A 26861-nucleotide genomic window follows, 5' to 3' on the forward strand; every position below is an offset into this window, starting at 1 on the left:
AGTTCCCGGGCAGTCGACTTAGGGACAGCAGAGCAGGAAGCAGCTTTAGGTGACACCCCCGCGTTTCCATCCACAGGTGAGGTGACAAACCTGCATAAGCTAGTCACATCTGGGACGAGCCTGGCCCTGCACAGTCAGAATCTTCCTGAGGAGGGTGGCCTGGAGGTCCTGTGTGTGTGAACTTAACTCTTAGTGGCTGGATTGGGGCCCGGGTGGGGGTTGAGGCAGCAGCCACGTGCCAGCCACGGTGAAGGAGTCCCAGGGACTAGCATGGCTATCGGACCAGCGGTGCGAGCACTGGCACACAGAACTGCCTCCCTCTGGGTCCTCGCCAGCAGCCTTCCTCATCTGAGCTCTGCAACCGCAGGCAAGAAGGAAGAAAGACCTACGTTCTACGTGGGCCAGTTCCCTTACCTATAAACGGATGGATATCGACCTTCTAGGGTGATGTAAGAACTCAGTTCAGGGATCGGCCTGGTGCCGCAGTCGGAGTCGTCTGACTGACCGTGGCCCTTTGCTCTCCTCCGTCAGGGAGGGAGGGCCCATTTCCACGCAGATCAAGATTATCTTTCCCTCGCGTTTGGAGCTCTGCAGGGCAGGGGTTCTCAAATCTGCCTGCACGTTCTAGTCCCCCGAAGATCTCACGTCTGTATTTCTAGGGATGAGTCGTCGACCTTCACTGTAAACCGCTCCCCCCACACCCGCCCCGGGAGGTTATGACACACGGCCAGAGTGGCGAGCCTCCACGTTAGACCACGGATTCCCCCATCCAAATATGTGGAGGAATCACCGGGGGCTCACTAATTACAAGGCCAAATTCCTAGGGTGGACCCTAAGGGTCGGTTTCAGCCTGTCCGGGGTCCAGAGGACCTTCATCTTCAGCATGTCCAGTCCGCAGCTTTGGGAAGCTCCTCAGCTTGGAGGCGCCTACTTTTAAGGACAGAACCAGCCTCACACGCGGCCGGCACAGGATGGCCCCGCCTACCCGAGGTGTTGCCCGGCCCCGCCCCCGGCCCACCCAGCCGACCAGCACTCGGGGCTGGAGGCTCGGAGCCCCACCCCGCCCAGAAGACCCGGAGACTCCGGCCCGTGGAGGCTCCCAAGTCGCGCGAGAACTCGCCCGGAAGTGTCAGAGCCTTTTCTAATACTATCGACAACAGAGAGGAAGTTCCGCAAGGCAGCAGCGCGCAGACGCGACACGCTAGCCTCGCGCCACCGCGCCTTAAATGCGCAGGCGCGCCGGCTGCTCTCTTTTCTGCTCTTCCTTCTGCCTGTCTCCAGACGTCAGCGGCTGTTGGGTCCTATGTCGCGCCGGGCCCTCCGGAGGCTGAGGGGGGAACAGCGCGGCCAGGAGCCCCTCGGGCCTGGCGCCCTGCAGTTTGTCCTTCATGATGACGATGATGTGGAAGAAGAATGCCCAAAGCGGGGTCCAGGTGGCCGGCGCCCCCGGGGCGCAGGGAAGGAGGGAGTCCGAGTCAACAACCGGTTCGAGCTGGTGAGACATGGGGCTACCTGGGGTGGGGGCAGCAGGTGGGGGCGGTGTGCGAGGCGGGTCCGCGACGTCACGGGGCGGGGCGATGAGGGTCTGGGCTGCAGTGGGGGGGGCGGGGCGAAAGAAGTGGGCGGTGACCTGAGGCCAGGGGCGGAGCTACGTTGGTTTTGTGCCGCGGGGAGGGGAGGGGCCATAGCGTTCAGGGGCGGGGTAAGTAGGGTCCAGGCTGCCGCGGGGTGGGTAGGGTCTGTCATGGGGGCGGGACCGCGGTTTGGTGGGCGGGGCTTCACTCCTATAGACTCGGGGCTCCAACACTGATTTCAGGGTTAAGTATCTCCCCCGCGGTGCCGTCGCAGGGCCTTCGCAAATGTCCTCACAACCCAGGACTCTATGCCTCTCCCTTGCTCGTCGTTTCGTCTCCCACAGCAGGGGCCAGGCACCGAGGAATAACGCCCCCACCCTGGGTTCTCCAAAGCTCTGGCTTCAGACTGTAGTTTTATTTTTTTTCTTTTGTCTGCGTGGCTAGTGATATCTTAGTTCCCTGACCAGGAGTGAACCTGGGCACTTGGCACTGAGAGCTTAGAATCCTAGCCACTGGACTGCCAGGGAAGACCCAACTGGGTCTGTAATTTTGCACGTGCTGGTTCTGACTCCACCGACTCCCCTGTGTAGCAGGTAGCATTCTGCTTCCTGTGCCCAGCACACACCTGGGGCTCCACACGACTGCCCAGCGATTGGAGGAGTAGCAGTAGGTCTGAAGATCTAGGAGAAAACACCTCTCTCTTGGTCTGGCTCCCAGCTTCCCAGGAAGGTGGCACGTTAGGACCCATCCTAAGACAATGGGGAGTGTAGGCCGCCCGTCCCACACAGGAAGTTTGGTTTAATGGTTGTCCTGTCTCTCTAAGGTGAGAAGGCCTCACTCCAGTTTCTGCTGGAGTGCTGGGGGTGGCATGAAGTCTGTCTTCAAAATCTCTGGATACTCTGTCCACCTCTTCTGAGCCTCCCCGCACCCTTGTTTCTTGTCATTTCTTTCTTTGTAACTTTTTATTATGGAAGATTTCCAACATATGCAAAAACAGAGTGTTACAAGTAACCGCCATGTTCCCCCTACCAAGCTTCCCTGCCTCCCCACACACAGCCAGGTCTGGTGGTTTTACCCCAAGGCTCTCATCACATCATTTATCCCTAAATTTTGCAGTTACTTTTTGACTTGTCCCCAAACCATCAGGGCTTCTTTCCATCCTACTTGTTCACAGTCTGAAATGGGTTTGTGCTGGAGTTGGCCATTTTCACGGACCTTCTGTCAGGGTAATTTCTCCTTATTCTGACATCCTCCAGGTTTAGTCTTTTTTTTTTTTTTTTTTAAGTCAAACAATAATAAGTTATTTGGAGAACATTCACACATCCCAGGCACTGTTGTGATGTTGTGTGCCATACTGTCTGCGCAGGTCATGTTGTCCCCATTGTACAAATGAGGTGGTAAGTGACACCCACTATGTAAATCCAGGCTTGATGACTTACAGTTGTACTCTTAACCATAACCTGGTATTTGTCTCTGAGGCATAGTTAGTGTCCCTTCTGAAGAAGAATGAAAAGTAGATGGATGGTAGGCCAGGATATGTGGGGTAAATGGGAGAAAAGGCAGGTTCTTCTCTGTGTGAACAGAGGGAAAGCATGCTTATGTGGAGCCCCATGAACTCAGGTCAGGGGACCAGTGGCTGCACCTGTCTGGTGTGCTGTGTGTGTTTCCTTGTGCTTTCCGGTAGGACACTGATGTGGCCGGCACAGACCTCCATCGTGGTCTCTGGATTCACACCTCACCTCCCATCGTCCCCTTTAGATGTTCTGCAGACATCTCAGACTTGGTGTGTCCAAGCTTCAGCTGCCTTCTGCCTCCTCCAGCCCTCCCTGACTGTTGAGGGAGCTTCACTGTCCTGTCACTAAGGCCAGTAGCCTGGAAGCACCCATGACCTTTCTCTCTCACACACCACGTGCAGAGCCTGGTAAGGCCTGGACAGCTCCAGGCACAGCGCCGGTGGGGTGGCCATCGCCTCCGCCTGAATCATTCTGACCACTCCCGCTCATCCTCTTGTCCTCTGCCGCTGTCTGGACGCAGTAGCCACAGGGATCCCGTCAGGTCCACGTCTGCTGTCAGCCCTGCTTCCTTACAGCCCCCGAGGGCCTGGGTCATGTTGCTCATATTCTGGAGCCACGGGCCGGAAACACAGGTCTCCCGCCATCCCCTCTGCCTGGGACGTGCCGTGTTCCCCCGTCGCTCACTTCTCAGGCTTCCCTCAGATGTTGCCTTCTGAATCTTGCTCATCCTTCCCAATTTAAAATTACACTCCCCTCCCACTCCTGTCCCCATTCTTCTGGTCTTTGTCCTTTTCCCATGGAGGTTTATCACAGAGGAAACCAGCCAAGTTACCTCCATGTTCTTTTTATCTTGTGCTGCTTGCCTCCCTCTGCCTTGTGAGAATGGAGATTTCATTGTTCCCGAGTGTGTCCCCACCCCCCAAGTGGCATCTGCCCCCGTGGGTGTGCAGGGAGGTTCTCTGAGGCCAGCCTGTGAGAGCTTACACCTAGCTTTGCAGTCAGAAAGACCCAGATTTGCATCCTGGCTCCACCTGTCCTTACCCGTGAGAACTCGGCTGGCATTCGTAACATATGTGAACCTATGTGTCAGCTCCACTGCTTCCTGCCTCATGGGGTTGTCACAAGGGGTCAGTGAACTCCATGCCAGGCACACAGCACTAAGCAGATGTTGGTATTAAATGATGTTAACAACCGAGAAAGGGTGTAATAGTACTTAACTGGTTCCCCTACCATCCGTGGGAGTGAGAAGATCTCTAGGGTGTCTGTGACTGGGGCTGTCCTCTTTTCTGGCTCTTGGGTGAGTTTCCTTGGCCTTAGATTAGAAATCATCTGTCCTACCTCATTCCGAGTGGGTTTTGAAAATCCATTTTATTGAACTATAATTTATATGATAAACATGCCTGTTTTGAGGGTATAGTTTGAATTTTGCAGCATAACATACTGTACAACTGTTAAATAGTGTTGTGAAATAGAACTTCCTAGTGTTTTGGGGTCAGGGACCACTTTGACAACCTAATTAAAACTACAGAAACTTGAAAACTATCAAGTTTTACTCTATATCATTGAAAAGTTTTAGCAAGAAGACCCATTTTGTTCCAGAGAATTGCATGAGTCTGTCTCTCTGTTTTCATGTACAGTGCAGTAACCAGTCTCTGAAAGAAACCTCACTTATAAAGGAAATCTAAAATTATGTAGTTAAATAAAAACAAACTTCTTTCAAAATAAGCGTCATTGTTCAGGTTGCTATTGTTTGAGTGGAGTAAGAACTTGATGTTGTTCAGTGACCATCAACTTGCCAATATGTGTCATCTTCATCTTTGATGTCCAGTTCAGGAGCAAAACACCTGGCTTCATATTCACAAATGCGTTTAATATCAGGTGGCGTTAGAACCTCTATAGCTGTTTTCACTGGTCAAGGGCACATTTGGATGAGGATTACCATAGTTTTCTAAGATTCTTCGTGTTAACGTCATGTCACATAAATTGTTTTATCCTCAAGTCCGTGAGAAAACCTTAGCAGAGATGGCCTCATTGATGCCAGTGTCTACCTACAGTAGACAGTAGATGAGGCATTGTCCTTGACTACACACCATAGGAGTACTCTGTCAGTATTGCAGAGATTTAATGTTTTCTCTCTTTAAATGGGAAAACAAACTAAAATGAAAGGCTTTTTGTGTTTTTCAACCTGCAGGATCTTAGTTCCCTGACCAGTGAGCAAACCCAGGCCCCTGCAGTGAAAGCACCAAACCCTAACCACTGGACCGCTAGGAATTCCCCAAAAGGCTTATGTTTGTAGAGCCAAAAATAATCTCTCAATAAACCAAGCAGTGCATTAATAGAAACAAAAGTAAGATTTCTACTTGAGCCCTGGCAGAATAACTGGTACTGAAGTAGCCCTCTTGCCCTAAACAACTGTAAGATCAGTAGAATACTGAACTAATCGTGTTCAGACATTAGACAACAAACGTTGCAGGTCTCAGGTCCCCAAGTCCCCTGTGCCAGCTCTCTGCTTGGAGACACTCCAGAGATTAGCACAGGGAGGCTGTCCCAGCAGATCACGGTGCTCTTGGTGAGTCAGGGGGTGAGGGGTAGACTAGATTTGGGGTCTGCAGAGGTGGCTTGAGTTAAGGAAGAGGGAGCTGATAAGAGGAAGTTCTAGAAGCCTGCTTGGCGTCTTGGGCTCGATACCTGGCTGTTTGGGCATAGAACAGCCAGTGAAGGAGGGACAACACCAGAGATTGACCACCGCTTGAGCTCATGGGCTTGGGAAGACATTCAGCTCTGACCGACCAAAGCAGAGAGGCCTCATAGAGAAACCTGGTGACGAGTGGAGGCTTCCGAAAGGCCTTGCCATAGGAGTAGGGCACAGTCACCCTCCAGTGAAGAATGCCCTATACCCATCCTAAGATAGCCTAAAGATAAAGTTCGGAGGAATTGTGCTAGTCTGCAAGTAAACTTACTGCCTGCCTAAATAAATATTGACACTCTGTTAAGGAAAACTACAAAATCCAGTCACTCGGCAGTGTCACATCATGACAGTCCGTGCCCACGAACAAATTCCAAGCACATGAAGAAGCAGGAAGATGTGATTTGTAATCAGGAGGAAAAGCATTCAGTAGAAACAGACATGCTGATGACAGATGGTAGAATATACACAAGCCTAGGAAAGGTACAGACGCTCAGAGATTTAAAGGAGATCACGGTCATAATGAGGGAAAAAATAGAGAATCTCCTTATAGAAGTAGAGACTACAAAAGAGCAAGTTCCAGATGGGAAAATATTTACCATCTGGAATGAAAAACTAACTCAATGGTCTGAGTAGCAGATTAGGTAATTGAGAAGAAAAGATCACTGATCTTGAAGTAAGGGCGAAAAAAAAAAACCATCCAATGATCCAGAAAGGGGGAACGTTTTGGGAAAAATTAGTACTTTGTAGAGCAGTATCAGGTTGTTTAATGTCTGTAATTGGAGGAGCAGAACGGGAGGGGTTCTGCAGAAAAAGCCATCAATGAAATTGTGGTATAAAAAATCTCAAATTTGACACAGAAGAAAACCCCATTGATCCAAAATGTCCAACAGACTCCAAGTGGGATAGGATTTAGCAACAGTTTAAATCATAATTGCTGAGAACCCATGGTGAAGAGAAGTCATAAAAGACGCTGGAGGTAAGAGGTTGTCTATAGGAAAGCAATTACTGACCCACTCTGGCTTAGGGTGGGTCAGCATCCTTAAAGTGCATTCTACGTCCAGTGAAATGTTTATCACAAAGGATTGTGAAATAAAGATATTTTCATAAACACAAAAGCTGAGAAAAATGATTGCCATAATGCCTACACTAAAAGAAATGTTAAAGGAAACTTCATTTTGAGAGTAAATGATACTAGCTAGTAATGTGGGTGTATGTGGCGGAGTGAGGAGTGATGGATATGGTAAATATTAGGAAGTACACAATATTTTTTAGTGTTAAAAATTTCTCTCAAAAGTAATTGGCTGTTTGCCTCTTCTTACTCTTTATTTACCTAATGGGGATTTGATATTCTTTTATTTCCCTTTCTGTGAGTGTTGTCATGAAGTTCTTTGTGCATTGAGCACGAGGGCATGGGTTCACTTCCTGGTCTAGGAAGATGCCACATGCCGAGGGCCATGTAAGCCCCGGCACCGCAACTGCAGAAGCTCACTCGCTGTGGAGCCCATTCTCCGCAACAAGACAAGCCCCAGCAATGAGAAGCTCAAGCACCATAAGTAGAGAAGGCCCACATGCAGCAATGAAGAGCCGGCGCAGCCAAAAGCAAATAAGTTTTTTTAGAAAAAGAATGAGATGACCATATGGCTCAGAAGCCATACACTGTGGGACTAGACACAGAAGACACTGGCCTGTGGGTGCAGTGTGCTGGGACAGGCAAAGTCACAGTGGTGAGAAGCCTAGGACTCGGCCGCCTGAGCCGTGGCCTGTGTTTCTGGGGTCACGGAAGGGCCTTGTCTCCCGACCAGAGTTTGGGTCACACACCTCCTCCAAAACTTGTCCTGTACATTCATTTCAGGAGTTTTAATAAAAAGCTTCCTACCCCCAACAGACATCCAGCCCCTCCCACATGCTCACTATTAGTGTGCTTTGCGCCCTGTTGTACTGTGGATCCCAGAGTGCACACTGGCAGTGGACAAGAGCCTCTGGAAGTTGGCATCCATTTGGGACCCTGAAGCTGATGACCGACCTGGAGGCTTCTGGATGGGAGTCAGACACGTCAGGGTGCTGGACAGAGGTGCCGGGTGGCACCGGCCGGTGTGGGTAGCAGTGAAGCTGCTGACGTGCAGAGCCCTTGCGTCTTACGTGCACAGTCAGAGGTTTTCTTTCCAGGGAAGTTGACCTTGGGATGGAGCTTGTTATTAATTGAAATTTCTCAAAACTTTCTCAGCTTCCAAACGGGGTTCAAATATGAGAGTTTGTTTGAAGGAAGTGAGCAGGACTTAAAAGAGAACCAGTGCCTAATTCCCGGAGGTGCAGAATCCTAGACAAAGTGTGCGGGCCGTTCCTCCAGGACCCCCGCCACAGAGAAGAAGCATCACAAGACCCTTCCTGTACTTCCTCCCTTTGTGGCACGGGTGTGGGGAGCAGCCCCCCACCCCTGCTGCTCCCCGTTTCCAGTCGTTACAGAAGAGCTGTGAATTTGAGGGACAGGCAGCCATCACACAGCCTCACGCTTTGTCCCTGCCCTGTGGGAACCTCTACTGCTGAAGACAGGAAACCAGGGCACCCATACAGGCGTATGTCCCTCCCTGAGACCTTCCGTGGGAGCCCGGGCCTGCAGGAGCAGGCAGTGCACGGTTGCTGAGGACGTTGTCCAGTTTTGTTTTGAAATCATCCTAGGACTCTGGGGTTAGAGTGGATTTTATTTTTTGAGCTTTATGTTTTTTGGATGTTCTGAATTGAATGTGGTTTTTTCTCTACTTTTGGACCTCAGCAAAGCAGCGTGGGCCCCTCAGATCTGGCTCATGGAGCCTGGTGGTTGCTGCTGCGTTGCCTCTGGCTTGCTGGTTCATTTACTGGCCAGAGGGCCAGAACTTGTCCCATGACTTGTCCCCACCCCTCTTGAGCACGAGGGTGTGCGTCTTCCGGGACCTACCATCCATCCAGCATTGGGTCCCTGAGGTTTGCGTACATGCCTACGTGTGGCTTATCCCTGTTCACCACCCGCTGAGGTCCCATCCTTAACTCGTGCGTGTCACCCACCTCCCCAGCGCTGGTCCTATCTCCCAGTGTAGACCGGCTAGCTGGAGTCCAGGCGGGAAAAGGGAGCAGTGAGGCATTAGCTGAGTATGTTTGCAAACCATCGCTCTGGAGTGGTGCTCGGAGGAGGAGCACTTGTCACTGCTGAGCACAGATGACGTGGCCTCATGGCGCCCATGGCGTTCCCTGGGGACCCTAGACCGGTGATGTTCATGGTCCTCCCCTTTGCCACCTCAGTGACCTGACATGCACCCGCCACCCCAAGACAACGTGTGTCTCAGATTTCACCTTTGTAATTGGTGACTAGGATGCAGCCCTAACACCCTTGCTTCCCCATCTGTTTCCAGATAAACATCGAGGACCTTGACGAGGCACCCGGGGTGAACGGGGAGAGGACAGACTGTCTGCTTGTGGACGCTGTGGTGTCAGGGAACAAGAGGAGGGCCCAGAGCGGGCACTCAGAGTCCACCAGAGGTGGCGACGCGGCAGACACAGCGGTTCCCTCAGAGCAGGTGCGGCCCACCCTCCATCCTGCTGGTGTGCTCTGTGACTTGCTCGGCTGCCTGGATTGCCTTGGGAGCCATGATCAGACTTGCATGGACTCCTTGAGACTAGTTGTGGCCGGGGAAAGACCACAAGTAGGGGCCCCTAGGCATGTCTCCCTGGCACAGGGCCTACCTCCCACTTTCTGGGTGTGTTGTTTGGGACTGGGTGGATGCTCCTTGAAGAAACACATAGGCTAGGTTAGGGTTGGATGAGAAGGGGTCCCCATAGGAGGCCCCTCATCATTCACCTGGTAAGTGCTTACTGCAGGCCCATCTGTGCCCTCCAGGGACCTCTGGTGTAGCTGGGCACCCGACTGGTCTAGGGGTGTTAGGGGGCTTCCTTGAGGACCTTCACACTGATGGAAGGAGGTGGCCAGGTGAAGGCACGAGAGATCTTGAGGCAGGGCCCCTGCAAGTTGGAGGGGCCTGCTGACCACGGTGGGGAGTGGCTGACTCGGTGAGGCACAACAGCAGAGGGCAGGCGGGTGTATGGTCCAGAGCCCATGAGTTGTCAGGGACACCTAAGAAAGGTGGGGTGAGACCAGAGTCAGGGAGACTGGGGGAGGGTCAGCTGCTGGAGAGAAGTGGGTATGTTCCTAGGGGATTCAGAAGGCAGGCGACTGGACAACAGGCCTGCTGCTGTGTTCCCCTCAGCTGACTCCCCGCCTCCAGCTAGTTCTTGGGTTTAAGATGTCCTCTCTCTATTGAGTGAAATGTGCTTCTTTTGTTAGTCCAATGCCTGTAGCAAACTCCGCAAGAAGAAAAGAAAACAGAAAAATAAGAAAAACGCAGGAGAAACCTCGGTATGTATAGCTGGCAGATTTCCTCTCTGTTCTTTTCTGTTTCTTGAGGTGGTGTTGAAAACAGGCCAGTGTTACTGTATATTTTGTTGACTATTCAGAGGTTGGGGGAAACTAGCGAACTTGTTCACTTAGGGCCCAGAGGCTTGGAGCCGTCTGTGCTGTCCATTTTCTGGCAAACATCTGAAACAGTGCAGGCACTGAGTCCCTTCCTGGTCCGTGGTTCTGAGTGCCCATCTTACGACACACCTCTCCTTTTTCCTCACTGTACCTGCAGTACATGGTGTTCGGATCGGACTGTCTTTGAGGAAGGAGACACGATATAATACTTGCTTTTAGTGAAAGTAGATTTTGCCACTGATGCTCTTTGTGGTGTGTGTGTCATTTGGGACTCTCAGCAGAATGGCCTGGAGGACATTGACCGCATCCTGGAGAGGATTGAGGATGCCAGCGGTGCCAGCCGCCCGGGCCCGCCCCCCCTGAGCGCCAAGAAGCACGTCCTATATGTGGAGCACAGGTGTGGCCTCGCTGAGGGAGCAGTGGGCATGGGCGGTGCTCACCCGGCAGGACCTTTCTCTAGCTCTGTGTGCCTGGGAATATTCCAAGTATATGACCTCCTCTGCTCCTGTCCCTACCACCGACTGTGGCCTCCTTCCTTCCTAAGGCAGGGAAGACCCCTCAGTCTCATGCCCAGTGAGTGGTGGCCAGCGTGGCCACGGGCTGTGTGGTTGCAGAGAACATCAGCCGGCAGGAGAGCGATTTTCCCAGTTGGGTTCTCGTGTGACTTTCTAACATTCCCAAGATTGTTGTCAGAGCACTCATCTTCGTTTTTTTTCTCTAAAATTTTCAATCCTCTAGACACTTGAATCCAGACACAGAGCTGAAAAGATATTTTGGTGCCAGAGCCGTTCTCGGGGAGCAGAGGTAAGGCCACCGCTGTGTTCTCGCTGAAGGGGGTGGGGAGGGGCTTTAGAGCCACAGTGACAAGCAGAGTCCCAGGGCCTGAGGGGAGCTGGGGAGAAGTCATGCGGCCTTGCCGATGGGAACCGGGCTCCGTCCCTCACCGCCGCTGCCCACCAGGGTCCTAGTTTTACAAAGCCTTGAAATCTCAGCCAGATGCATTTTGCCTTGCAGTCGAGAGCAACTCTGACCTGGAGTTTGGGTTCTGACAGAAGTCTGATCTTTGTAAAGTGTGTTCAAGGCCATGGGAACAGAGCACTATGATCCCAGGCTCCTGTGGGAGGGGCTGTTCTGCCGGGCACTCCCTTGCAGGCCCAGCCCCAAGTGAGGGAGTTTTCCCTCAGCCCAGGCTGTATCTTTTCTTTCTTTTTTTTCCTTTTTTTTTCTAATTTATTTATTTTAATTGGAGGCTAATTACTTTACAGTATTGTAGTGGGTTTTGCCATATATTGACATAAATCAGCCATGGGTGTACGTGCGTTCCCTATCCTGAACCCCCCTCCCACCTCCCTCCCCATCCCATCCCTCTGGGTCATCCCAGTGCACCAGCCCTGAGCACCCTAGGCTTTATCTTTTCAAGTGCATGTGTTTCTGGTTGTAGGACTCAGTGCTTCTGTAAAAATCAGCCACTTACTCCAGCAGCTCCAGGCTGGCTGGCTGCTGTACATCCTGGGCCTGCGGGTCCTGCTGTCTTTCACGTTCCTGGTTTGCATGGCTGAGCCCTGGGCACTGTATACCAGGGCACGGGTGCTGGGGTGTGTTTGACTGCAGCCTCTGCTGGCACTTGACATGGGGGTGCCACCCATTGCCCTCTTGAGAGTTGAACCCCTGCCCCCAGTCTAGGTGTGGCTTCCTGCTCGGATCCATGGCAGGGGTGGGAGGCTTTAAAGACTGTTGTGATAACAAGATGAAAAATAGTCATGTGTTAAGTTTTGTTGGTTGGTTTTTCTTGGCCTTGTTGCTTACCATGAGGGATCTTGGTTCCCCAGCCAGGGATCGAACCTATGACCCCTGCGGTGGAAGCACAGAATCTGAGCCATTGAGTTTCTCATTGTATTTACTTTATAGTTTGCTTTCGTTTTTGATGTTCAGTTATTCAGGACACAGGGGTTTCTGGCTTTGTCTTCTTTTTTGGAATATTAAGGAAGAACGTTTTTAGCGCAAAATGCCTTTTTCCCCTGGGCTCCCCTGGGCTCGACCTTCCACCCTGCTTTCTTGCCTGGTCTTCTGTTCCACATCTTTACATGTTTGCCTGATAGTATTTCTGTGCAAATTACAGTTGTTAGTATACTAGTATTTAATAGCTCTGCATGTGTGTTTTCAGTGTTAAATTGTACTTTTTGTCCCATTTACTCTGTTGAACACGAGTCCTGTGTACCTGGGCCCCTGGCCCCACACGTCTCTGGCCACCTCGGGACCTCCAGGTGCCCTGTGCACCTCACCTTCTCTGCTGCTGGTGTCTGCCCCGCCCCTTGGCGCACCACCTCCCAGGGCAGCCTCTCTTGCCTGGCAGCCCCGTGCAGGGTTGGACCCTCCCTAGTATTCCTAGATGGGACAGTTCTGAGCATCTGGTTAATTCTCCTTTGTACACCTTACCAGTCACCCAGAACCATCCCACATTTCAGTTTCCTCCAGGTTTTGACCACTGTTTCCTTAAAGAGTTGTGTTTTCTTCTGTAGGTTTTTACTTTTTTTTTTTGGAGTAAGTGGGATTTTAAAAAATTTATTTGGCCACATTGGGTCTTAGTTGTGACATGTAGGATCTTCGTTGTGAAATGCTGGATCTTTTGTTGTGGCCCATGGGCTCCAGAGCGGGGAAGCTCAGCAGCTGTGACATGCAGGCCTGGTTGTCCTGCGACATGTGGGATCTTAGTTCCCTGACCAGGGATCAGGCGCATCCCCTGCGTCTGAAGGGGAAGGCAGGTCCTGAACTACTGGACCACCAGGAAGTCCCAGTTTTTTACTTCTCTGTTGGAAGAAGGGACATACTTTTTCATCCCATTCCTCACCCAATGCAGATTCTTACTCATTTTTTTTCCTTGATGAAATAATTCAAATAATCAAAGAATTATCCAGAGAAATGTAGACGAGTCCACTAGGCCACTGCTGCTCAGTTCAGTCATAGAGGAGAAAGCCTTTGGTGTGACTATGGCTGGGGGGAGAGGCTGGTGCCTGCAGCAGAGAACACCCCTGTAAGAGGTTGGGGGAGGGCTGGGGCAGGGAGCCGGGCCACGGCCCGCTCGTGCTCGTGCTTGTGTGGCTGGCTTTCTTCTCCAGAAGTGTGCTGGTATTCGGGCACCGATGCCCCATCCCTCTGGGGCTTGTTGGTGGACCCTGCTCAGCGGGCCATCGTTCAGGGAGGCCAGCGCATCTGCAAGTCGTTGCAGGCTCCCTCTTGCCTTGTCATCTTCACGTTAGGTTCCACCTGTTGCTGCTTTTTTGACTTTTCCTGCTGTTTCACCAGCCTGAGTTTCTTGTTTTTCTTACCTCTACATGTGTGGTTTGGTTGCTCGGATCACAGTGTGCAGTCCTGTCTGGCAGCCAAACGGCTGTTGTCCAAGCAGTTTATACACTGTCTTTACCCGCCGAAGTAAAGCCATGCCCTGTCCATTCTCCCCAGGCCGCGGCAGAGACAGCGCATGTACCCCAAGTGTACATGGCTGACCACCCCGAAGAGCACGTGGCCCCGGTACACCAAACCAGGTGAGGGAGTGGGGCCGCCGGGCTCTGTGTGTGCACGTGCTGCCAGGGGCTCCAGCGTCTGGGCTCAGACCCCGCCACCGTCTGTCTTCTCAGCCGTGTGGTAACCCGCTTTTCGTCACCTTTGCTCTTTGTGCTTCGGCTCCTACCCCACAGGAACAGCAAGTTCATTCTTAAACTGTGCTGTTCTCTGTTCGGTTGCAAACTCACAAGTGTACAGAATTCACAGAACAGCCACAGAGCAGAAAGGTTTGGATGTGGGGTAGTGCCCTGCTGGGGGCTTGGCTGTGTGGCGTGATGGATGAGGGGGCCCTGGGGCCTGGGGTGCCCTGCGAGACCCCTTGTGCCCAGTGAGGGCCTGGTGGGTGCCTCGTCCCCCTGGCCCTTCCTTCCCATGCTCCCAACAGTGGCCCCTAAGTGCAGGCAGAGGACACAGTGCCACAGGGTCCTGTTGGGCTGGAGTAGAGTTTGTCAGAGACTGTGGCTAAGGGCATCCCCAGACCCTGACGGGTCTCACAAAGGTGCTGAAGGAGATGAAGTTGTCAGGCTTCTCAGACCCTGGACCTGGCACCCAGCATCAGCGTAGGAGCAGAGGTGCCATGAGTTAGCAGTCCCTGTCGCCTCGGGGGTGGCATCTGCATCCTGACTTTAAGCAAACCATGTCCAGGGCTGACCAGGTCGGGGGTGGGGGCCGGGCTCTGCATGTCCCCCTGTTGTCCCCGTTCCTCAGGGGAGAAAGGGTAGAATGGGTGTCGGAGGTGTGGCCTGAGCCACGGGCAGTTGGCTCTGGGCATCCTGACGTGGGCAACCCCCACCCCAGGTCTGTCGATGCGGCTGTTGGAATCCAGGAAAGGGCGCTCGGCCTTCGCCTTTGAGCACAGTGAGGAGTACCAGCAGACGCAGCACAAGTTCCTGGCCGCCGTCGAGTCCATGGAGCCCAACAACATTGTGGTGCGTGGGTGCCCTGGTGTGGTCCTGGGGGCGTCTGGAGGCCCGGGGCCTGCCTGGGTGTCATCTCGTAAGCACGCACCCCACCCCACCCCACCATAGGTCCTGCTTCAGTCAAGCCCCTACCATGTGGACTCGCTCCTGCAGCTCAGCGACGCATGCCGCTTTCAGGATGACCAGGAGACGGCACGCGACCTCGTGGGTAAGGCCGGCCAGTGCCTGCCTGCATACAGGCGGGGACGCTCTGTAAATACAGCTTTATGGATCTAGTGTACTCATAGCTGTTCAGCCACACCCCTGCTGATTCTGGGTCATTCCCATGGGGTGTCAAAGGACCTTGACCATCAGCCGTCACCTCCCCTCCCCGGCCACATCAACCACCAGTCTGCCCTCTGTCTCTGGACTGTCCTGTGAATGGAATCTCGACCAGACCTGTGTCTCCACCTGGCTTCTTTCATTTATCACGATGTCCTCAGGGTTGACCTGTGTGAGCCCTGTGTCAGCATTTCATCCCTTCATTCATTCTCCTAGCTGGTTCCCACCCTGGCTCCTGGGAGTTGGCCCCTGGGGGCGTCTGGGTTTCTTGAGGGGTGTGGTCAGGTCATGCCTCCCTTTCTCTGTGACTGACGCCTGCTGTATGTCTGTTGGCCGGCAGAGCGTGCGCTATACAGCATGGAGTGTGCCTTCCACCCCTTGTTCAGCCTCACCAGCGGGACCTGTCGGTTGGACTACCGCAGGCCTGAAAACAGGTGAGCCGACCGCCTGGGTGTTTGTGGGCCACTGTGTTCACTTGCGGGGGTCATAGGCATCACAATGTGAGGGCTGGACAGCTGTGAGGGGCAGCACTGGGATCCTCGGGTATCTCACTGTGTTTAAAGCTTGGATACAGGAGGGCTGGGCCCAGGGATGGACAGGACCGGATGGCCTGGGGTTGACACTTGTGGGCAACAGGACAGAAACCATCAGCCATTTCACCACATGGGGCCTGCAGTTGTACTTCCTCTTGTGTCTGGACTCAGGATCCTCTGGAATGCCTGTGGGCAGGCGTGCATGCTGGTGCTGCGAGCGCAGTCATCATGTCCACGTGTGGTGGTCACACGCACATGTGGGGCCCTCTTCCTGCAGATGCCCCTCCCCCGAAGCCCCTACTCAGCAGCACAGCCTCCCTCCTGGGCCTCCGCCTCAGGGCCCTGCACACGTGGACAGGCTCCACAGCCCAGGCTCCCTCCCTACCCTTCTGTTGTGTCCCACATGGGCTGTGTCTCCCCAGGTGGGGGCTGTGCTGGGCCCCAGGGCACCGGGCAGGTCCTGAACTTTCTCTCTTGCTTTTAGTTGTATGAGCTCTTTACAGTGAAACTCTTTAGTTCTTTGAGATGCTGAAAACACTGATGTTCCTGACATTAGCAGGCATTAACAGGGCAGTGGTAGCAGTTGAAATTGGAGGATAAATAAAGATGGTGATTACAGTTGGAGGTGTTAAGTCTCTTCCCTTAAACGAGAGTTATTTTTAAGAGAAAGCCGAAGATGGAGGTCTCCACTAACACATCAGCTTGGTTTTCTGTCCGTGCTCCCACACGTGACTGCAGACAACAAGCAGAGTCACCTTCTCTGCAGACAGGACCCTGGCGAACGTTGGCGCTGATTAGGCCACACGGGATACGCCAGCGAAGCCCGCGGGCAGAGGGTGGACGCGGTGTTGGACGAGGCGCCGAGCGACGTGCGGTGCGGCCTGCTGCCGCGCTCATTCACGAGGAACTGTCTTGGGTCTAGGAGCTTCTACCTGGCCCTCTACAAGCAGATGAGCTTCCTGGAGAAGCGGGGTTGCCCACGCACGGCGCTGGAGTACTGCAAGCTCATCCTCAGGTAGGGGCTGCCGTTGCTCCCCAGCCCGGGGCTGCGGCCCGTGGGCGTCCGCGCCGGCCCACTCTGGGTTTTGTCTCCCTCTGCCTGCCCTGCTCACCATGCTGCCTCCCCCTGGAAGCCTGGAGCCGGATGAGGACCCCCTGTGCATGCTGCTGCTGATCGACCACCTGGCCTTACGAGCGCGGAGCTACGAGTACTTGATCCGCCTGTTCGAGGAGTGGGAGGTGGGTGTGCGCACAGGCCAGGCCGGGTGGGGCCTGCAAGGAGGCTCTGGGGCAGACCCTAGTGCTCCTGCCTCTCTGCCTCACCACCTGCTTACAGGTGAGTGCAAGCGCAGAGGAGGCCTGGGGGAGGGGACGGCCATCGGGCCCCTGGACACGTTGGTGCCGGAGGGGTCTGAGATTGGGCAGGACACCAGCAGTCCAACTGATGACCTTCACGGTGGCTTCACGCGCAAGCGTTGCTGTGTTAGGTGCGCTAGGCCGCGTGTAAGGTATTAGCATCAGTTCTACCCATCTTCTTCTAATTTGCTGCTAGAAACTGTATACTGATGGTGTGCTCCTGTTGGGTGGTGCTGTCTCGGGGGACACCTCCAGTCAGGAGTGGGTAGAGGCAGGAGGTGACAGCCATTACTACTCTTTGAACTTCCTCATAGCACATGCCCGTGTATAACTGAAGGCTAACTACATGGATCCCTTTGAACTCTGGGTCTGTGGTGTAGTTGGGCGAGGATCCCCATCCATGGGGTCTAGTTCACACAAGTTCCTGAGGTCACAGGAACATAGCTGCAGGGGCTGCGCCTGAATGTTTGGGGTGAGACTGTGGCTTCATCCTCACAGAGCATCATACATTGTGTGTGTTCTGCCATGTGCCCGTGGGCAGGGCGGCAAGGGCCGGGTGTCAGCAGCCGTGGAGGTGGGGGGCGGTTCCGCTGCCCAGATGACCCTGAGCCTTGGGAAGGTGGACATCTGGCCTTTTCTCGCTCACCCGGCCTGCCTCTGTCCCCACACCTGGGTCCTTTTATTTGCCTTTCTGCACAGAGGAAGGGACAGCTTGCCCATGCAAGCCATGTGCCTGTGAGCATCACCTTGAAGCCCCTAAACTTCTCCTTCCCCTTGTAGGCCCATCGGAACCTGTCCCAGCTCCCAAACTTTGCCTTCTCTGTGCCGCTGGCCTATTTCCTGCTGAGCCAACAGGCAGACCTCTCTGAGCAGGAGGTGATCTCTGCGAGGGAGGAGGCCTGTGTCCGGATCCAGCAGGCGCTCACCATGTTCCCCGGAGGTGAGTGTGCCCTGCAGCTCCAGGCACAAGTGGGTCCCATGCCGGCCCAGCTCCCAATGATGCATCTGAAAGCCAGCTGTGCTCTCAGAGCATCTGCGGGGCTTAGGGCACCTTTAGATATTGACAGTTCTAGCAGAGCTTGTCACCTGAAGCCTACACTTCCAGGGAGAGGGCTCTAGGCTGGGTGTGACAGGAAGCAGGGTGTCTGTCTTTGTCCTGAGGACCCAGTTCTCACTGGGTGAGGAGCTCGGGGTCGGGGTCGCCCTGGGTTCTCTCTGATGACCTGCCGGTTTCCATGGGCCCCTGAAGTCTGGCTGTGTGGATGGGAACAGGGCCCGCTGCCCTATCAGGCCCTGGTGGTGTTGCGGTCCTGTGCTGTGTGTAGTTCCTGAGGGGCTCCCTCCCCGGTGCGAGCCTGCCTGCAGGTGGCCTGGTTGCTCAGGGTCTCCTGCTCATCTCGATCTGGCTCCATCCACGCATGGGGCTGCTGGGCTGGGTCTGAGGGGAACTGACCTTGCCCCGTTGAGACCCCTGCACAGGGAGGTCACCCGCTTCATGGGGAAGCCCCATGGGGCAGGTGGGCAGCTGTAGTGTTGTCCATCCCAGGGAGAGTGCGGGGGGAGGGTCTCTGATGACAGCGTCCAGCGCACGTGCTCCAGAGTCCTGGGTGAGCCCCTCGGCCTCAGCGCTTCAGGGTGCCGCCCTGCTCCCCCACAGTGCTCATGCCCCTGCTCGAGTACTGCAGTGTGCGCCCCGACGCCACCGTGGCCACGCACCACTTCTTCGGACCTGACGCCGAGATCAGGTACAGACTGGAGGTGCCTGGGGCCTGGGGAGCAACCACCTAGGTGTCAGCCTGGGGCCACTGCAGCGTGTCTGCTGGGCGGATAGTGTTGCTGTAGCTGTGCATCTGGTCCGGATGCCTGTGTTGCCACCTGCTACCTTTTGAAATTTCTCATAATAAATGAAGAAAGACCTGTGACGGGAGCCAGGCACCTCAAGGCTGGTCAGCACACCAAGGCGGGTCCTCAGGTCTATGTCCACAGGTGTACACGTTCTCCGAGTGTTTATGTTGTCATTGGGGAACTTGTTCTTAGTAAGGGTGCTGGCTGTACAGAAGGAAATGCCAGGGTGCCCTGCCCTGGGGGCCGCATCCCAGGGCAGCAGCCCCCTCGGGGTAGCCTCCTTCTGCTCTAGGTTGCCAACAGCCTGGGACCCCCAGAGCACCAGTGGGCCTGTGGAGCCGGTCCATGGGGTCTCACAGTCCCCGCTGCCCACAGCCAGCCACCTGCTCTGAGCCAGCTAGTGAGCCTGTACCTAGGGAGGTCACACTTCCTCTGGAAGGAGCCGGCCACCATGAGCTGGCTGGAGGAGAACGTGCACAAGGTTCTGCAGGCGGTGGACGCCGGGGACCCCGCTGTGGAGGCGTGTGAGAGCAGGTGAGCCAGGGCGTGGGAGTGGGCAGTGTGGAGGGCCGGCCTGTCTCGCGGGGCCGCGGCCTCCTGCAGCGCCACCCTCATCTCCCGGCCCCAGGCGCAAGGTGCTGTACCAGCGCGCGCCCAGGAACATCCACCGGCACGTGGTCCTGTCTGAGATCAAGGAGGCCGTGGCTGCCCTGCCGCCGGTAAGGAGCAGGCTGACTGCAGGCTCTGTCCCTCCAGCAGCTCTGCCCCCCGGTCATGGTCCATGCAGAGCCCCCTGAGAGGCAGAGCCATGCCTGCAGCTTCCGTGATCTTATGGGGTGCAGAGTGGTAACCTGGCGGCTCAGGGCCCATGGCCTGTAGCCAGCAGCCCTGACATTTGGGGGGAGTCACAGCACCTGTGAGCAGAGGCCCTGTGATCCCCACACATGTGCTTGTCCCGGCTTCACCCCGATCCTCAGAGCAGACAGGCTGAGTGTCCTGGTGGAGGAAGCCCCTGCCCCAGACTTCCCCGACAGGGAATGCGGCCCGCCCCCAGCAGAAATGTCCAGTCCAGAGCTAGGTCAGTTGAAAGCAGACCATGCTCTTTGTCCCTTCCCGTAGGATGTGACCACACAGTCTGTGTTGGGCTTCGACCCTCTACCCCCACTGGACACCATCTACTCCTACGTCAGACCAGAGAGGTACTTCTTGCTTTGCTTTTGGGCTTGCACTGCTCCGAGGTCAGTGCTGGGGCTCGGAGGGTCTCAGAAAAAAGAGTCAGCCTCTGCAGGCCGTGTGTTTTCACATATCTGTCCACCCAAGGCCATTTCTCTGTCAGATTCTGGAGCAGGTGGTGGATACAATGGGATGTGGGTATTGAATCCAGGAGTAAATGTAGTCAGAACTGATGTAAGAACCTGGAGGAGATAGCCGTGAGCCTGGGGTATGAGAGGCAGCTGGTTTCCCATGGGAGCTTCAACCCGTGCAGGCCCCAGGGACAAGTGTCCAGCACAGCCAGAGGCTGGGAAGGAGGCCCCAAGGCCCGATTATCCAGGCTGCTCCAGAATCATGTCAGAGACAGGCTTTTTTCCCTTTCCTGATGGCCTTTAGCACTGAGTGAGTAAGTGCTTCACTTCACGCAGAGCCCACCTCACAGTCCCCAGCCTAGGAGACCCAGACAGACTTTCTCATGTCCAGGGCTCAGGCGGACGTATTTTCTAGAGCCAAGTGTTTTTTTCCTCCATTGAGGTATAAAACTTCGGGTACACATTCATAAGGAAATACAGTCCCCAGTTAAAATGTCAGTGGGTTAAGATGAAAATTATTAATGATTAGTATCAGAAGGCTCAAAACCAAGCTGGCATGTAGGGTGTGGTCCCACTAAGGACAGTTGGGAGCCATCCTGGTTCCAGGCGCCCAGAAAGTGCAGGAGGCCCCCGAGATGCACTTGCTAGCATCATCTCTCACTGCACAACTCGGAGGGAAGGACACTTGGAAACATAGCTTTTCTCAAGATGCAGTGGGGCTCGGCTGCAGTGCCCCACTTTGCACTCTGCTCAACCAGCCTCATTCCAAAGGGCCAACCCCACTCTAGATCCCCTTCCCCCTCAGGCCCCAGCCTCCATGGGGGCTGCCCTCCCAGCCCACCGGGCCTTTCTGAACATCCTGACTCCCTCCTGCAGGCTCAGCCCCGTCAGCCACGGAAACACCATCGCCCTTTTCTTCCGCTCACTGCTGCCCAACTACACTGTGGAGGTATGTGGCGTCAGCCCACGGGGCACCAGCCTGAGATTGGGCATTGGGCCTGGAGGCCCGGCTCAGACGAGTCTCGTTTCCACAGGGGGAGCGACCAGAGGATGGGGGGCCTGGGGGTCTGCACCGTGACCAGGGCCTGAACAGACTGATGCTGGCCGTGCGGGACATGATGGCCAACTTCCACTTCCACGACCTGGAGGTGCTGCCCGAGGAGCACCCTGAGGGCGATGGGGAGTGGGACTGACTCCAGCGAGGCGCACGCCCCAGCGCTGCACAGTCGTGCTCCGGGTTCTGTTCTGGTCGGATCGGCCAGGTCGCCACCTGCTCTGCTCTTCTATAAACTATGTGGGTTGCACTCTGCCGCGTGAACTCTTCTTTCCCAGGGCTGCAGTCGCCGCCCCCAGCTCCCCTCATGGGCAGGACCTCGCCGCCACTGCCCTGCTGCCCCAGGGCATCACAGGGCCAGAGTGCACGCTGGCTTCAGGGGACGCGGGTGGGTGTGGAAGCCGAGAGATGTGTCTTGGGAAGATTGCTCATCCTGGCAGCTCTGGGGAGTGAACGAGGCAGAGACTAGGGGGCACTTGATCTGGGGGCAAATGGACTGAGGGGTGGAGAGGGCGAAGACTAAGATGCTTCATCCAGGATGCGTCCTAGCACTCTTGAGTGACAGCTCAGAACCACACAGGCCACCCATGACTGAGGACGCTGTGTGGTGGTGGAAGGATCCAGGCCACTGAGGTTGTGAGTCCCACTGGGTACTCTTGTCTACTGAGCACCCTCCCAGCCCTGACCTCTGCCCACAGAGGCTGCCAGGGCAGATGCTCCAGGGCAGCGTCTGGGCCCCAGGCTGGTCAGTGTGGCAACAGGTGTGACCCAGTCCTCTCCTGTCAACAGCCACCCAAGTCCTGTCCGTCGCCCACCTTCCAGGAAGTCCAAGGCATCCTAGTGATGTGAGTTCACCCTCCAGCCGTTCCCAGGTGAGGGACACCTGAACACCTGGCAAGGACAGGGTCTTTCAGACATGATGCTGTAAGCTAAACTTCCCCCCATCCACACCTAGCTCCCCCATCCATACCTAGCTCCAGAGACCAGGCCTGCCCTGGAGCCACACAGCCCCAACCAAGGTGCCCTGTGATGGATTTTGGCCAGTAATACAGTCTGTTGGGGATCTTCTGGGAAGTGACTTGCTCTCTGAAAATGACTGGCAAGCAAGGAGAGCTTGCTGCCCTGCCTCTTTCAACCTTAATGCATTTAGGTGGGGGTGTGATGTATGGAGCTACAGCAGCCATCTTGCAACCGGCAGTCCAACTTTACAATGAAGAGCCAGGGTCCTGGGATAGTGAAGCAGAGGCTGGGCCCAGGCCTGCTGCCCACACAGTGCTTAGCCATGCTGCTCTGGCTGCTCGAGTTAGACAGCCAGGGCACTTACGTCTAGACATCTGTGTATAAAGTCTCACCTGACCACTCAGACCTTGTGTTGCTCATGGATTGCTGTTGTACTCTTCCTGTCGAGTCACACCACACCGCAGGTCTTCAGCACGAGCACCAAAGAACGGACACAAAAGCCGCTTCCTTCTCCAAGTTCAAAAGAAAAGAGTTCTTGAACCAAGACCCTATGACTTGACTCTGGGCCAGGCCTTCCTGAGCTCTCCCTGCGGGGTGGGGTGGGGAGTCGGGGTGCGGCAGCACGTTCCCGTGGCTGCCCTCGGGTGACTCCTTGAAGGTGGGCCACACTGGTGTGACTGGCTGCGTGCAGGCGCCCTTCAGTTCTGCAGGCAGAGGCTCCTCAGGCTCTGGCTCCCAGGAGCTCCCTCATGGGACGAGCCTCTGTGTGCCTGGCCCTCTTCTGGTTCTGGGGTTCCCACTCAGCCTCCACATGTGGTCGGCACATGGTCTCACGTGGTGTGTACTCTGAGGGGGTGGCCATGCCCCCTGCCCTGCCTGTCTCCCCTCACTCGTTTACTCCCGGGGGCAGAGGCAGACGGGCTGCAGGGTTAGCTGTGGGTTTGCATGGATGGTTCCCAGGACCGTGACCAATCACAGCTCGGCGGTCCCGCTGTCCCCCGCCTGCGGGTGAGCACCAGATGGGGAGTTGCGAGGCCTCCCCAGGAAGAGGGCTGTGGCTCCTGGCAAAGGCAGCCCAGTTCTCACGCCCTTTGAAGTCTCAGGCTGGGCTACTGGGGGTTGGAGAGGCACAGGCAGCTCAAAGGCCTCATTTATGGGGCAGCAATGACATGGAAGCTGAAGGCAGGACGCCACTCACCCAGTGGCCTTGGTTGGTACCTGGGGAGTCCTAGGCTCGCATGGCTGGTTCAGGGCTGAGGTCCCAGCACAGGCCTTGCCGTGGCTCTTGCGTGGTCCTCTTCTGGGACCCTTTTCTCCTTTGGGGGTGGGAAGCTCGTGCCCAGCCAGGAACAGGCAAACAGTCCGCCAGCAGGTAAAAGGGTTTCCCTGAATCTACCAAAGCTGAAAGTGTGGCTCTGACCAGGTGGTGTCACCCAGCAGCAATGTTTGTGACAAACAGCCGCCCAGATGCCCACGTGGCCAGTGCCGTGCCAACCACTGAGTGCAGCCAAGAGAGTGCCTCCGTGCTGAGTGAGGACGGGCCCCGAGTCCTGTGGCACAGGTTCTAAAACGGCAAGAACGGTGGTCAGGGAGTGGCTGCTGGGCAGGAGGCGCCCCGGAGAGTCTGGTGTGGTCCTGTTAGGTTGACTGGTTACGGAGTGCTGCAGTCCCAAGGGTGCTGGATGCGGCATGCACCAACCTGCGTGTTTATAACTTGTGTACTGTCTCTCACCTGCCATGTGCTTCAATAAACAGCATCAACAGAGCCACAAAGGAGAGGGCCATGTGAGTCCTAGACAGGGAAGGGAGGTGCACGGTGCAGGTGTGGGCCTTGCCCGTCTGGCAGGAGGAGGAGAGACCCTGACGGACCAGCGCCCGTAGCATGCCAGCCCCATCAGCCCACCTCTGACTCCCCGCCACCCCCTGGTGGGACGGCCTGTACACCCCACCCTCCTCCTAGGAGGGTTTGTCGTCAGCACCACGCACTCCTCAGTGAGAAAGTGCTGGGGGGCTGGCAAGCGGCTGCAGATAAAGGTTTGTCCTTGAAGTGGTTGCTGGCTTTGGGCCGGCTGTGGTGACCTTTCACAGAGGAAATGGGGGCTGTCAGGGAAGGACTGGCAGTGCCCCACCCCCAGCCCCCGCACCCCAGGGAGAAGCCACAGTGCAGTGAAGGGGCTGGGAGTCCTTGGGCGGGGTTGCCCTCAGCCAGCCTTTAACATGAGTTGGGGGGAGGGTGGCTAGGGCCAGGCTGTGGGTTCCTGAGGCAAGATTGGACGGCTTCAGGGAGGAGGTAATGGTTTTATGTTGGGCTTGGAAGAGGGTTGGAGGTCTCAGGCAGGTCTGCAGGGCCCCCACCCACCACCTGCATCGCCGGGAGCACCCGTTGGCCGAGCACCAACTACTGCACAGGCCGGACTGCCTTGGTCTGACAGGCCCGGGTTCCGCCTGCGCCACCAGGTGGCGGACCTCGCTGCAGCCCGGCACACGCCCATCATGTGGCCACCTTCAGGAGGAGGGACTCCGTGACGACTTTAAAGATGCCAAGGAAGGCTCTGTTCTCCCTGGACCTCAGCCCACCACGGCCGGGTAAGGCAGGAGGTCCCCACAGGACAGGAGGAAGCAAGCGGCCCAGAAATGTCTGCCTGTGGGCAACTGCACATCCAGAGAAGAGGCAGGGAGGCGGACTGAGGGCGGAAGAGCGACACTGCACCCAGAGGGCTGGCCCCACGAGCTTGGGGCCATGCCTGGGCCGACATTTGTCCAGCCAGGGAGGGGGCGGTGTGAGGCTCCTCCCAGGGGAGCCATGAGTTGAGCAGGACCCTGAGAGCAAGCACCCTTTCCTGCTCCCTGCGGGACGATGCCTGTGCTCGGCTCCCAGAGGCGGCTGCTGGGTTCCCTTAACTGCACACCCCCAGCCACCCTCCCCCTCACACTGGCCCCCAATCGGACAGGGCCCCAGTGCCTGGAGGTGTCCATCCCCGATGGGCTCTTTCTCAGCCTGGGGCTGGTGAGTCTTGTGGAGAACGTGCTGGTGGTGGCCGCCATCGCCAAGAACCGCAACCTGCACTCCCCCATGTACTACTTCATCTGCTGCCTGGCCATGTCCGACCTGCTGGTGAGCGTCAGCAACGTGCTGGAGACGGCAGTCATGCTGCTGCTGGAGGCTGGTGTCCTGGCCACCCGGGCGGCCGTGGTACAGCAGCTGGACAATGTCATTGACGTGCTCATCTGCAGCTCCATGGTGTCCAGCCTCTGCTTCCTGGGTGCCATCGCTGTGGACCGCTACATCTCCATCTTCTACGCCCTGCGGTACCACAGTGTCGTGACACTGCCCCGGGCGTGGAGGATCATTGCAGCCATCTGGGTGGCCAGCATCCTCACCAGCGTGCTCTCCATCACCTACTACAACCACACGGTCGTCCTGCTGTGCCTGGTTGGCTTCTTCATAGCCATGCTTGCCCTGATGGCCGTCCTCTATGTCCACATGCTGGCCCGGGCCTGCCAGCATGCCCGGGGCATCGCCCGGCTCCAGAAGAGGCAGCGCCCCATTCATCAGGGCTTTGGCCTCAAGGGCGCTGCCACCCTCACCATCCTGCTGGGCGTCTTCTTCCTCTGCTGGGGCCCCTTCTTCCTGCACCTCTCGCTCATCGTCCTCTGCCCCCAGCACCCCACCTGTGGCTGCATCTTCAAGAACTTCAACCTCTTCCTGGCCCTCATCATTTGCAACGCCATTGTGGACCCCCTCATTTATGCCTTCCGCAGCCAGGAGCTCCGGAAGACACTCCAAGAGGTGCTGCAGTGCTCCTGGTGAGGGTGGCAGTGCCATCGTGTGCCCAGGCCTGGAAGTCTGGGGCAGTCCCTTGACAAAGAGGATCGCTAGACCATCTCTGAAGGTGAGGGTGCACAGGCCTTCGGGGGCCTGAGAGGGGAATCACAGGACTCTCCAGGAGGCTGTGCAGAATGAGGAGGCTGGGGAGATGGTGGGGCATGGCCTCCCACACCTAGAAAGGAGGGTCCCCACCCCTCCATCCAGAGACCCACTCCGGGGCCAGTGCCCACACCCCACCCCGCCCAAAGCTGTGGGAAGTCCTGCTCCAAGGACTTCATGACCAGCACAGGAGGAGGTGGGGGCTTCTCTCTTCAAACGCTCTGTGGTGACTGGGAGTCGGGCTCAGCCCGTCTGCGAGCAGCACATGCATTCGGCAGACACCCCAGCCAGGCCTGCTCTGGGGACCCAGCAGCCAGTATGCAGGCTCCAGGGCCAGGAAGCAGTGCAGCGGTATTAATAAATGTGATGCTTGGTGCAACCTCCTTCCCATCTTTCTTGCCTCTTTCCGGAAATTGCCTGAAGCTTGGGGTGGAGGAGTAGGGGTGTGGTGAAGAGGGGAAAGACCTAAGTCCCAGGAGCCAGTCAGAAAACATGGCTCATCTGCCCAGGTCATGACACCACAGCCCCCAGTGTCAGAGGGCTCACCTGGGGGAGGGCGAGGAGATCCCAGTCACACCCACTCCATCCTGTGTCTTTGCATTCTGTCTGTGGTGCAAACCCCAGCCCAGAGGTCCCCCACCCCAAGTCACCTCCATTGTGACAAGACCCTGGCACTGCCCAGCTGCCCTCAGCTGCAGCAGAGGCAGGACCATGGTGACCCGTGTGTGACTCTGGCCAGAACATGGCCCTCTCTCAGCCTCCATATCTGCTGCAGGGTGGCCCAGAGGCTGGGGTCTGCTC

At 56.1% G+C, this 26861-nt stretch overlaps 2 protein-coding genes across 3 annotated transcripts; both read left to right on the forward strand.

The window, feature by feature from the left end:
• Nucleotides 1-1203: 1203 nt before the first annotated feature.
• On the forward strand, nucleotides 1204-21422 carry TCF25 (transcription factor 25). Of its 2 annotated transcripts, none has more exons than XM_027977785.2 (18): nucleotides 1204-1495; nucleotides 9161-9325; nucleotides 10090-10161; nucleotides 10557-10675; nucleotides 11017-11082; nucleotides 13738-13820; nucleotides 14638-14768; nucleotides 14868-14967; nucleotides 15421-15514; nucleotides 16536-16628; nucleotides 16747-16852; nucleotides 17750-17909; nucleotides 18627-18714; nucleotides 19190-19348; nucleotides 19443-19533; nucleotides 19934-20013; nucleotides 20995-21067; nucleotides 21153-21422. In XM_027977785.2, exons 1-18 carry the CDS (start codon nucleotides 1304-1306, stop codon nucleotides 21309-21311), a joined length of 2031 nt encoding a protein of 676 aa, XP_027833586.1. In that variant the 5' UTR covers nucleotides 1204-1303; the 3' UTR covers nucleotides 21312-21422. The 2 variants fall into 2 exon arrangements, with proteins under 2 accessions (XP_027833586.1, XP_027833587.1); XM_027977786.2 differs by having other exon boundaries at nucleotides 10560-10675.
• Nucleotides 21423-24989: 3567 nt separating this feature from the next.
• MC1R (melanocortin 1 receptor) lies at nucleotides 24990-25943 on the forward strand. Its single transcript, NM_001282528.1, has one exon. The coding sequence runs from the start codon at nucleotides 24990-24992 to the stop codon at nucleotides 25941-25943; it is 954 nt and encodes a 317-aa protein (NP_001269457.1).
• Nucleotides 25944-26861: the final 918 nt, after the last annotated feature.

Source organism: Ovis aries, chromosome 14, assembly GCF_016772045.2.
Source record: "Ovis aries strain OAR_USU_Benz2616 breed Rambouillet chromosome 14, ARS-UI_Ramb_v3.0, whole genome shotgun sequence".
In the NCBI taxonomy this organism is placed as follows: domain Eukaryota; kingdom Metazoa; phylum Chordata; class Mammalia; order Artiodactyla; family Bovidae; genus Ovis; species Ovis aries.